The 12,975-nt window shown below is 38.4% G+C and overlaps 1 protein-coding gene across 1 annotated transcript in view; it reads right to left on the minus strand.

Moving 5' to 3' along the window:
• eaf1 (ELL associated factor 1) overlaps window positions 1-12,975 on the minus strand; it is a 44,028-nt gene that overhangs the window by 1,783 nt on the left and 29,270 nt on the right. Inside the window, exon 5 of the mRNA XM_072716290.1 lies at window positions 1,885-2,100. Coding sequence (XP_072572391.1) covers window positions 1,885-2,100 — 216 coding nt within the window. The remainder of the gene's footprint in view (window positions 1-1,884; window positions 2,101-12,975) is intronic.

Raw genomic sequence — 12,975 nt, forward strand, 5'->3', positions numbered from 1 at the left:
TATACTTTTGAGACAGTCCAGAAGGTGTTCTTGCATCTGGGAGACTCATACTCGTATAGAGTGTTGTTACTGAAGAATATACTCCTGAAATGTGAAAGACTGTAAATATGAAATTGTTTGTAGATGGGTTTCCTCTTTATTATCTCCCAAGATAATACATGCAACACTTTATAGTGATAATATTTTATAATTTATTTGAATAGTATTTCTTCTGTTTGCTTATTGTTTTGTGCCTGGGAGACTCAAGTTGAAAAGCTGTCCATGTGTAATGTCTGTGGACAAAGTCGTCCCTCACCCCCAGGAAAGGATTTTCTTCCTTTTTTTTAAACCCCCGGTACACAGTTAGACAGGATATGCTGCACTGTTATAGTGTGAAGCTTTTTGTTTGTTTGCACATGGGAGACTCAAACATACTGTTGTCATTTAAAGAACATTGTATACTTCTAAAACTTGTTACTGTTTTATATTTCATATTTCAGTGCACTAAATAATATTTGTTAATGAGTGCTTTGTTCGGTTTAACAGTAAGTCCACAATGTTAGGGTCACACATTATTTGTGACATTTCATCACTGCCACACATATTAAAGTTTCTTAACTGATTGCATTGTCCCTTTTGTGTTTCCTTAATAATAAGCTTTTAATTCAGCTAATAAATCTATCATTTGCTGAAATTAGTTATGTATTTCCAGGATAGTTTTTTAAGTTATGACAAATGCACAAGATGTTGAGATAACTATGTAATTCATATTACAACAATTAATTGATGTTGGCAATATTAGTTCATTTTAGTTGAGCCAATGTAAATGTATTTGTTAGTCCAACATTATAGCATTTCTGTCTAATTAAGATTCTGTGATTGCAACTGAAACATTGGGCTAACTCAAAAGTGCTGTTGTAATCAGTTACTTAAGAATTTTTAATTGGAAGGATGATTATTTTTTTTTTACAGTGTATCGATATCGCCCAGCCCTATGACAAACCAAACATGGTGCCATCGTCAACATGCCAGATTCCTTGCTGTTAACATTCCAGAGCCATCCTTAACAAATCTACGTGAAGTTCAGGAAGACCTCCAGCTCTGAATGTTGAAGTGGTGCTGTCAAATTGGTCTCATGTCAAAAAGGTCCATTAATAAACTGCAGAGTATGTGGCATATTCTAAGACTGAAAACAGGGTTAAAGTCATTTCCATGCATCAGCATCTGTCACTCATTCGCATAATTCATTATCACTGGAGGGCACTGTGTCTTAGGCCAATTTCCAAAGCTCTACTTAAATATGTTTTTTATGAAATCCAAATGAAACTATGGGCCAAGACTATGGTAAAGAACAGACGCACAATTTTAAAAAGCATTCTGTAGGGATATTGATAAATTTAGAACACTGGTTCTACCGCTTTGTTCTTTTGACAAAAAACAGTTTGATAGAAAAACTTCTCTCCTTGTAAGAGTAAATAGCAATATAGAAAACATCCTGCCTCTGTAAGAGGATACCCAAAATTAAAGCTATGAATAACTGTATTTTCAATCGACAGTTTCAGGGTTGTCAACTTTGGTCAGCGGGCTGTAGTGAGATTTTCAATTCGAGAAAAATCTGCACACACATGCACACCCATTTACATGTATGTGACAGTTCTGTTACCTTGTAAATAGTCTGTAGAGTTTACAAACTACCCCAACACTTTTGATAAAGTTAATTTTAGGTCTGTAATGGAATAAAATAGATTTTCTGTAAGATTTCTTACGTGAGCATGAGTGTCACGCAAGAAGTGTGAGTTGGCAACCCTGCAGTTTACACAAACTGGCTGCTCTGCATTAGCTTAGACAGTGCCCCCTGGTGGCCTCAGATGCTGGGCACCGCCGGCAGACCTGGGTGGTACTTACTGAGCGTGCTCATCAGCTGGTTACTGCCTTGCGGCCTGGTGGTGCCGTTGGCGACGGGGTTGCGGTTGGGAGATGGGTGCGTGTGTCGCGTCTCCTGCTCCTCCTCGCTGCTGGAGCTGTCGTCTCCGCTCCCCGAGGAGCTGCCGGACTCAGAGGAGCCACTCCCACTACTGCTACTGCTCATCTGCTCGATGATCTCCACCTCAGCTCTCAACTCTGCACCCAGTGGTGGAGGAAAGAGTTTGATACTGGGAAAGGGGGTGGGGGCAGCTTAAAAAATGAAATGCAAAGATCTATTTATTTGGGGGAACGAATGAAGCCAAATTAAAAATTGGGAGGTACACGTATACATAATATTTTGGTTTTACTATTTTGACGTGGGGTGGCAACAGGGGAGGCTAAGTATTTAATAGAGGAAGCTTTGGCCACCCCAAGTTGCATGGCAGGGGTAGAGATACACTTCGCATGGGATGCCAGCGCATCGCAGACTCTTACAGTAACAGCATGCTTGTGGACTGGGAAGAACATGCAATCTTCACACATGCAGCAGAGGGGGACCGAAAGCCCAAACTCTACATCTGAGAGGCACCAGGGCTACCCACTAAGCTACTATACCACTCCCAGATCCCAGCTGTGAGGATTACATGACCCTTTTCCTTGTGTTAAGTGGGTTATGTTCATTAAAGGAGTTTTTACCCATTTCCAGAAAATCAAGTTAGGAAAATGTGCAGGTGCAATACAGGCAATTTCTGGCTCATGTTAGCACTGGGCTTTTCCTATGCTGTACACCCCTGGACTAACTGACTGAGTCAATCTATCAAATAAATCTAATTATCCGAGCTATATTCTGCACGATTTTCCGTTTGTGTATTCGATTTGCACTTTGTTATGCACTATTATTTTCAATATTTTGCTTTGTGTTTGTTTTATATGTTGTCGTTTTGTACTATATGTTTACATTTCTGCATTTTATGTACCTCGCTGCTGTATGCAGAATCAATAAGGTTAATTGACCTTAACTTACTTTAAAATGTAGAGTTTCATTCATAAAATTTACCGCAGCAAAGTACTTCAATCTGGTTGCACAGTTTAGAATCACCGATTATCGATTTAGAACTCTATTCGGCTAATCATTAAATATATAGACATCGCTTAGTATTCGTTTATTGCAATATAAAAAAAAAACTTTGCTGCGCGCTTTTCCGTGACCAGTGATCCGATTCCTTAGCCTATACATGAATTTACGGAGCCCCGGAAGGGACAAGGAAGGTGACGATGATTGGCAGGGGTGCCGTAAGGGGGAGGAAAGCTAGGACGATTCCAAGGGCCCCTGAGTGACAGGGGCCCTAAAAAATTAGGAAAATAACTGGATTGGTTTGGACTGGGGGGCCTAATATGATATGCTTTCATGGGGCCCAAAATCTCTAGCAACGCCCCTGATGATTGGAAACCACTTTCGGGTATACCTCCCTGGTATTCCCGCTTGATGATGTATGTGGGGATATGCGGATTTATACTGAAATATTCCAGGAAGCGGTTCGTGTTTAAACCTTAACTATTACACAGCGGAAAAGTTGGATTTATATTTCGGAATATATAGTATATTTCAACAAAAACAAGCAACACCCCTTGGTTTTCCACATTTCTTTACGGGGGAATTTTAATTAATATTTCAATGTTTGCATGTGCACTTCACGTTCAACAGCCTTGTAGTCTCGCATCATTTAAATGTGTAAAAGTCAAATCGCGTCCGACGTTCTAGAATCTATAAACGAATACGTCAGTGACAGCGCAGCCGAGAACTATTTAATCACGAGCGCAGCAAAGAAGTAGTCATTTCGTCGCTGACAGCAGTCGAGAGAGAGATGGAGATCCTAAAAGTTCTGAACAGTGTAAAATCAGAAAAATTGCTCTGCGCAGCCGGACTGGCCGTCGCCGCCGTGTGTCTAACCCGTAGGCTATGGGAATGGGCACAGCCGGAAGAAGGTAGTAGGATAATTATCGTCTAAATGGATAATTTACATGACTACGGAGCCCTTTAGGTGTCACAGTAGAAAAAAATATTATTTCGTTCCCTCGAATTACTAAATCCTACCCTCGAATTAGTAAATCGTGCGCTCGATTTAGTAAATCGTACCTTCGAATTATGTATTGCTACCCTATTGATCATTCATGGACACAGGGTCATGGAACAAATATAACAGTATGTCCTGGTTTTAACAGCCTGCCCATCTTACAAACTGATATTATACAGCAAGCATAATTCAGTTGGCACAGAGTCAAACCACCAATTGCACAAAAGTAAAGCAACACCTTTATGCTTCAGACAGTGGTCAATCACAATTAAAATGCAATGGCTTTGTAGAACAAAACAATAATGCACTATTTACTGTTTATGCACTATTAAATACACAGTTTTGTTCATGAATGCAGTGTATTAAATGCACTGAGATGTTGACTGGAGCATCAGAAATGTTTAATATACATATAATTACATTTTACACATGTGGAGAGACCTGTTATATATGCATGTGTTTATTTGTGAAAACATTTTTCCTTCTGTCTGATCCCTGTGTAATAATGAGACAAAGCAGGCTTTTAACAAATGAAGACAGGAATTATGTGTGGACATGCTACACAAGTGTCCCTGTTGTACGCATTTAGCCCCAGTATTTGTCGAGAATATCCGTCGATTGATCAATTTATACAAATTCGAAAGGTTTCAGTTTATCACAGGAGTCTAAGTGCCATACAAAGTTGGGACCATATGACGAATATGCCCTCTGGTTAAAGCGTCTCGTAATTCGAGGGTACGATATACTAATTCGAGGCTAGGATTTACTAATTCGAGGGAACGATTTACTAAATCGAGGTAACAAAAAAATATATTTTTTTCTCCATATTTGTCCATTTCACATCTTGATACAAACTATATTTTCATTTAAATAAGTATGTGCTAACATTCAAAGTAATGAGAATGTGTTCTAATTACATATATGTATATTAACGTATCACATATGCATATATGTCATAGCTTTACAGATACGTTAGTTATAAATTTCAGGCAAAACATGCGCATACAACTGGGTACTATTCTCTTCAGTTCCATTAAATCCACTGTATACCCCATGTGGTCCCAACACATTAGTTCCAAAGCACTGTTATAAAGAGTTAGCAAGAGCACCATAAACTGACTTGACTTTGGGCTATGTGTGAAGATCGGGGATGAAGACAATAGACGGCAGATGAGTTGGGACTTCAGCCGATTGCTCAACGGCCCAGTCGCTGAAGTCAGAGTAAGAACCACCACACATACACTGCTCCTTTCTGATTGGTTAAAATAAGTAGCGATGTTTATTGGAATATCGTCAGTCTTGACATAACGTGATGCCAAGAATTAGTTACCTAATTCTAAAGCTAAATGATTGGACACTGAATATTCTGTTTCAGACCTTCAGCATCAGAATAAAACATTCGGTAATATTGATGAACTCGTGGAGGCTATGAAGAATCATAAGGTACAGTTATACTCTGATTTATCAGTTGTTAAAAATATTATGGCTTGCTGAAGGAAAAATAGATCAAAATACTAATTTAAATGACTTTGGGCTATGTGTGAAGATCGGGGATGAAGACAATAGACGGCAGATGAGTTGGGACTTCAGCCGATTGCTCAACGGCCCAGTCGCTGAAGTCAGAGTAAGAACCACCACACATACACTGCTCCTTTCTGATTGGTTAAAATAAGTAGCGATGTTTATTGGAATATCGTCAGTCTTGACATAACGTGATGCCAAGAATTAGTTACCTAATTCTAAAGCTAAATGATTGGACACTGAATATTCTGTTTCAGACCTTCAGCATCAGAATAAAACATTCGGTAATATTGATGAACTCGTGGAGGCTATGAAGAATCATAAGGTACAGTTATACTCTGATTTATCAGTTGTTAAAAATATTATGGCTTGCTGAAGGAAAAATAGATAAAAATACTAATTTAAATGACTTTGGGCTATGTGTGAAGATCGGGGATGAAGACAATAGACGGCAGATGAGTTGGGACTTCAGCCGATTGCTCAACGGCCCAGTCGCTGAAGTCAGAGTAAGAACCACCACACATACACTGCTCCTTTCTGATTGGTTAAAATAAGTAGCGATGTTTATTGGAATATCGTCAGTCTTGACATAACGTGATGCCAAGAATTAGTTACCTAATTCTAAAGCTAAATGATTGGACACTGAATATTCTGTTTCAGACCTTCAGCATCAGAATAAAACATTCGGTAATATTGATGAACTCGTGGAGGCTATGAAGAATCATAAGGTACAGTTATACTCTGATTTATCAGTTGTTAAAAATATTATGGCTTGCTGAAGGAAAAATAGATCAAAATACTAATTTAAATGACTTTGGGCTATGTGTGAAGATCGGGGATGAAGACAATAGACGGCAGATGAGTTGGGACTTCAGCCGATTGCTCAACGGCCCAGTCGCTGAAGTCAGAGTAAGAACCACCACACATACACTGCTCCTTTCTGATTGGTTAAAATAAGTAGCGATGTTTATTGGAATATCGTCAGTCTTGACATAACGTGATGCCAAGAATTAGTTACCTAATTCTAAAGCTAAATGATTGGACACTGAATATTCTGTTTCAGACCTTCAGCATCAGAATAAAACATTCGGTAATATTGATGAACTCGTGGAGGCTATGAAGAATCATAAGGTACAGTTATACTCTGATTTATCAGTTGTTAAAAATATTATGGCTTGCTGAAGGAAAAATAGATCAAAATACTAATTTAAATGACTTTGGGCTATGTGTGAAGATCGGGGATGAAGACAATAGACGGCAGATGAGTTGGGACTTCAGCCGATTGCTCAACGGCCCAGTCGCTGAAGTCAGAGTAAGAACCACCACACATACACTGCTCCTTTCTGATTGGTTAAAATAAGTAGCGATGTTTATTGGAATATCGTCAGTCTTGACATAACGTGATGCCAAGAATTAGTTACCTAATTCTAAAGCTAAATGATTGGACACTGAATATTCTGTTTCAGACCTTCAGCATCAGAATAAAACATTCGGTAATATTGATGAACTCGTGGAGGCTATGAAGAATCATAAGGTACAGTTATACTCTGATTTATCAGTTGCTAAAAATATTATGGCTTCCTGAAGGAAAAATAGATCAAAATACTAATTTAAATGACTTTGGGCTATGTGTGAAGATCGGGGATGAAGACAATAGACGGCAGATGAGTTGGGACTTCAGCCGATTGCTCAACGGCCCAGTCGCTGAAGTCAGAGTAAGAACCACCACACATACACTGCTCCTTTCTGATTGGTTAAAATAAGTAGCGATGTTTATTGGAATATCGTCAGTCTTGACATAACGTGATGCCAAGAATTAGTTACCTAATTCTAAAGCTAAATGATTGGACACTGAATATTCTGTTTCAGACCTTCAGCATCAGAATAAAACATTCGGTAATATTGATGAACTCGTGGAGGCTATGAAGAATCATAAGGTACAGTTATACTCTGATTTATCAGTTGTTAAAAATATTATGGCTTGCTGAAGGAAAAATAGATCAAAATACTAATTTAAATGACTTTGGGCTATGTGTGAAGATCGGGGATGAAGACAATAGACGGCAGATGAGTTGGGACTTCAGCCGATTGCTCAACGGCCCAGTCGCTGAAGTCAGAGTAAGAACCACCACACATACACTGCTCCTTTCTGATTGGTTAAAATAAGTAGCGATGTTCATTGGAATATCGTCAGTCTTGACATAACGTGATGCCAAGAATTAGTTACCTAATTCTAAAGCTAAATGATTGGACACTGAATATTCTGTTTCAGACCTTCAGCATCAGAATAAAACATTCGGTAATATTGATGAACTCGTGGAGGCTATGAAGAATCATAAGGTACAGTTATACTCTGATTTATCAGTTGTTAAAAATATTATGGCTTGCTGAAGGAAAAATAGATCAAAATACTAATTTAAATGACTTTGGGCTATGTGTGAAGATCGGGGATGAAGACAATAGACGGCAGATGAGTTGGGACTTCAGCCGATTGCTCAACGGCCCAGTCGCTGAAGTCAGAGTAAGAACCACCACACATACACTGCTCCTTTCTGATTGGTTAAAATAAGTAGCGATGTTTATTGGAATATCGTCAGTCTTGACATAACGTGATGCCAAGAATTAGTTACCTAATTCTAAAGCTAAATGATTGGACACTGAATATTCTGTTTCAGACCTTCAGCATCAGAATAAAACATTCGGTAATATTGATGAACTCGTGGAGGCTATGAAGAATCATAAGGTACAGTTATACTCTGATTTATCAGTTGTTAAAAATATTATGGCTTGCTGAAGGAAAAATAGATCAAAATACTAATTTAAATGACTTTGGGCTATGTGTGAAGATCGGGGATGAAGACAATAGACGGCAGATGAGTTGGGACTTCAGCCGATTGCTCAACGGCCCAGTCGCTGAAGTCAGAGTAAGAACCACCACACATACACTGCTCCTTTCTGATTGGTTAAAATAAGTAGCGATGTTTATTGGAATATCGTCAGTCTTGACATAACGTGATGCCAAGAATTAGTTACCTAATTCTAAAGCTAAATGATTGGACACTGAATATTCTGTTTCAGACCTTCAGCATCAGAATAAAACATTCGGTAATATTGATGAACTCGTGGAGGCTATGAAGAATCATAAGGTACAGTTATACTCTGATTTATCAGTTGTTAAAAATATTATGGCTTGCTGAAGGAAAAATAGATCAAAATACTAATTTAAATGACTTTGGGCTATGTGTGAAGATCGGGGATGAAGACAATAGACGGCAGATGAGTTGGGACTTCAGCCGATTGCTCAACGGCCCAGTCGCTGAAGTCAGAGTAAGAACCACCACACATACACTGCTCCTTTCTGATTGGTTAAAATAAGTAGCGATGTTTATTGGAATATCGTCAGTCTTGACATAACGTGATGCCAAGAATTAGTTACCTAATTCTAAAGCTAAATGATTGGACACTGAATATTCTGTTTCAGACCTTCAGCATCAGAATAAAACATTCGGTAATATTGATGAACTCGTGGAGGCTATGAAGAATCATAAGGTACAGTTATACTCTGATTTATCAGTTGTTAAAAATATTATGGCTTGCTGAAGGAAAAATAGATCAAAATACTAATTTAAATGACTTTGGGCTATGTGTGAAGATCGGGGATGAAGACAATAGACGGCAGATGAGTTGGGACTTCAGCCGATTGCTCAACGGCCCAGTCGCTGAAGTCAGAGTAAGAACCACCACACATACACTGCTCCTTTCTGATTGGTTAAAATAAGTAGCGATGTTTATTGGAATATCGTCAGTCTTGACATAACGTGATGCCAAGAATTAGTTACCTAATTCTAAAGCTAAATGATTGGACACTGAATATTCTGTTTCAGACCTTCAGCATCAGAATAAAACATTCGGTAATATTGATGAACTCGTGGAGGCTATGAAGAATCATAAGGTACAGTTATACTCTGATTTATCAGTTGTTAAAAATATTATGGCTTGCTGAAGGAAAAATAGATCAAAATACTAATTTAAATGACTTTGGGCTATGTGTGAAGATCGGGGATGAAGACAATAGACGGCAGATGAGTTGGGACTTCAGCCGATTGCTCAACGGCCCAGTCGCTGAAGTCAGAGTAAGAGCCACCACACATACACTGCTCCTTTCTGATTGGTTAAAATAAGTAGCGATGTTTATTGGAATATCGTCAGTCTTGACATAACGTGATGCCAAGAATTAGTTACCTAATTCTAAAGCTAAATGATTGGACACTGAATATTCTGTTTCAGACCTTCAGCATCAGAATAAAACATTCGGTAATATTGATGAACTCGTGGAGGCTATGAAGAATCATAAGGTACAGTTATACTCTGATTTATCAGTTGTTAAAAATATTATGGCTTGCTGAAGGAAAAATAGATCAAAATACTAATTTAAATGACTTTGGGCTATGTGTGAAGATCGGGGATGAAGACAATAGACGGCAGATGAGTTGGGACTTCAGCCGATTGCTCAACGGCCCAGTCGCTGAAGTCAGAGTAAGAACCACCACACATACACTGCTCCTTTCTGATTGGTTAAAATAAGTAGCGATGTTTATTGGAATATCGTCAGTCTTGACATAACGTGATGCCAAGAATTAGTTACCTAATTCTAAAGCTAAATGATTGGACACTGAATATTCTGTTTCAGACCTTCAGCATCAGAATAAAACATTCGGTAATATTGATGAACTCGTGGAGGCTATGAAGAATCATAAGGTACAGTTATACTCTGATTTATCAGTTGTTAAAAATATTATGGCTTGCTGAAGGAAAAATAGATCAAAATACTAATTTAAATGACTTTGGGCTATGTGTGAAGATCGGGGATGAAGACAATAGACGGCAGATGAGTTGGGACTTCAGCCGATTGCTCAACGGCCCAGTCGCTGAAGTCAGAGTAAGAACCACCACACATACACTGCTCCTTTCTGATTGGTTAAAATAAGTAGCGATGTTTATTGGAATATCGTCAGTCTTGACATAACGTGATGCCAAGAATTAGTTACCTAATTCTAAAGCTAAATGATTGGACACTGAATATTCTGTTTCAGACCTTCAGCATCAGAATAAAACATTCGGTAATATTGATGAACTCGTGGAGGCTATGAAGAATCATAAGGTACAGTTATACTCTGATTTATCAGTTGTTAAAAATATTATGGCTTGCTGAAGGAAAAATAGATCAAAATACTAATTTAAATGACTTTGGGCTATGTGTGAAGATCGGGGATGAAGACAATAGACGGCAGATGAGTTGGGACTTCAGCCGATTGCTCAACGGCCCAGTCGCTGAAGTCAGAGTAAGAACCACCACACATACACTGCTCCTTTCTGATTGGTTAAAATAAGTAGCGATGTTTATTGGAATATCGTCAGTCTTGACATAACGTGATGCCAAGAATTAGTTACCTAATTCTAAAGCTAAATGATTGGACACTGAATATTCTGTTTCAGACCTTCAGCATCAGAATAAAACATTCGGTAATATTGATGAACTCGTGGAGGCTATGAAGAATCATAAGGTACAGTTATACTCTGATTTATCAGTTGTTAAAAATATTATGGCTTGCTGAAGGAAAAATAGATCAAAATACTAATTTAAATGACTTTGGGCTATGTGTGAAGATCGGGGATGAAGACAATAGACGGCAGATGAGTTGGGACTTCAGCCGATTGCTCAACGGCCCAGTCGCTGAAGTCAGAGTAAGAACCACCACACATACACTGCTCCTTTCTGATTGGTTAAAATAAGTAGCGATGTTTATTGGAATATCGTCAGTCTTGACATAACGTGATGCCAAGAATTAGTTACCTAATTCTAAAGCTAAATGATTGGACACTGAATATTCTGTTTCAGACCTTCAGCATCAGAATAAAACATTCGGTAATATTGATGAACTCGTGGAGGCTATGAAGAATCATAAGGTACAGTTATACTCTGATTTATCAGTTGTTAAAAATATTATGGCTTGCTGAAGGAAAAATAGATCAAAATACTAATTTAAATGACTTTGGGCTATGTGTGAAGATCGGGGATGAAGACAATAGACGGCAGATGAGTTGGGACTTCAGCCGATTGCTCAACGGCCCAGTCGCTGAAGTCAGAGTAAGAACCACCACACATACACTGCTCCTTTCTGATTGGTTAAAATAAGTAGCGATGTTTATTGGAATATCGTCAGTCTTGACATAACGTGATGCCAAGAATTAGTTACCTAATTCTAAAGCTAAATGATTGGACACTGAATATTCTGTTTCAGACCTTCAGCATCAGAATAAAACATTCGGTAATATTGATGAACTCGTGGAGGCTATGAAGAATCATAAGGTACAGTTATACTCTGATTTATCAGTTGTTAAAAATATTATGGCTTGCTGAAGGAAAAATAGATCAAAATACTAATTTAAATGACTTTGGGCTATGTGTGAAGATCGGGGATGAAGACAATAGACGGCAGATGAGTTGGGACTTCAGCCGATTGCTCAACGGCCCAGTCGCTGAAGTCAGAGTAAGAACCACCACACATACACTGCTCCTTTCTGATTGGTTAAAATAAGTAGCGATGTTTATTGGAATATCGTCAGTCTTGACATAACGTGATGCCAAGAATTAGTTACCTAATTCTAAAGCTAAATGATTGGACACTGAATATTCTGTTTCAGACCTTCAGCATCAGAATAAAACATTCGGTAATATTGATGAACTCGTGGAGGCTATGAAGAATCATAAGGTACAGTTATACTCTGATTTATCAGTTGTTAAAAATATTATGGCTTGCTGAAGGAAAAATAGATCAAAATACTAATTTAAATGACTTTGGGCTATGTGTGAAGATCGGGGATGAAGACAATAGACGGCAGATGAGTTGGGACTTCAGCCGATTGCTCAACGGCCCAGTCGCTGAAGTCAGAGTAAGAACCACCACACATACACTGCTCCTTTCTGATTGGTTAAAATAAGTAGCGATGTTTATTGGAATATCGTCAGTCTTGACATAACGTGATGCCAAGAATTAGTTACCTAATTCTAAAGCTAAATGATTGGACACTGAATATTCTGTTTCAGACCTTCAGCATCAGAATAAAACATTCGGTAATATTGATGAACTCGTGGAGGCTATGAAGAATCATAAGGTACAGTTATACTCTGATTTATCAGTTGTTAAAAATATTATGGCTTGCTGAAGGAAAAATAGATCAAAATACTAATTTAAATGACTTTGGGCTATGTGTGAAGATCGGGGATGAAGACAATAGACGGCAGATGAGTTGGGACTTCAGCCGATTGCTCAACGGCCCAGTCGCTGAAGTCAGAGTAAGAGCCACCACACATACACTGCTCCTTTCTGATTGGTTAAAATAAGTAGCGATGTTTATTGGAATATCGTCAGTCTTGACATAACGTGATGCCAAGAATTAGTTACCTAATTCTAAAGCTAAATGATTGGACACT

Source organism: Paramormyrops kingsleyae, chromosome 9 (assembly GCF_048594095.1).
Source record: "Paramormyrops kingsleyae isolate MSU_618 chromosome 9, PKINGS_0.4, whole genome shotgun sequence".
NCBI lineage: Eukaryota > Metazoa > Chordata > Actinopteri > Osteoglossiformes > Mormyridae > Paramormyrops > Paramormyrops kingsleyae.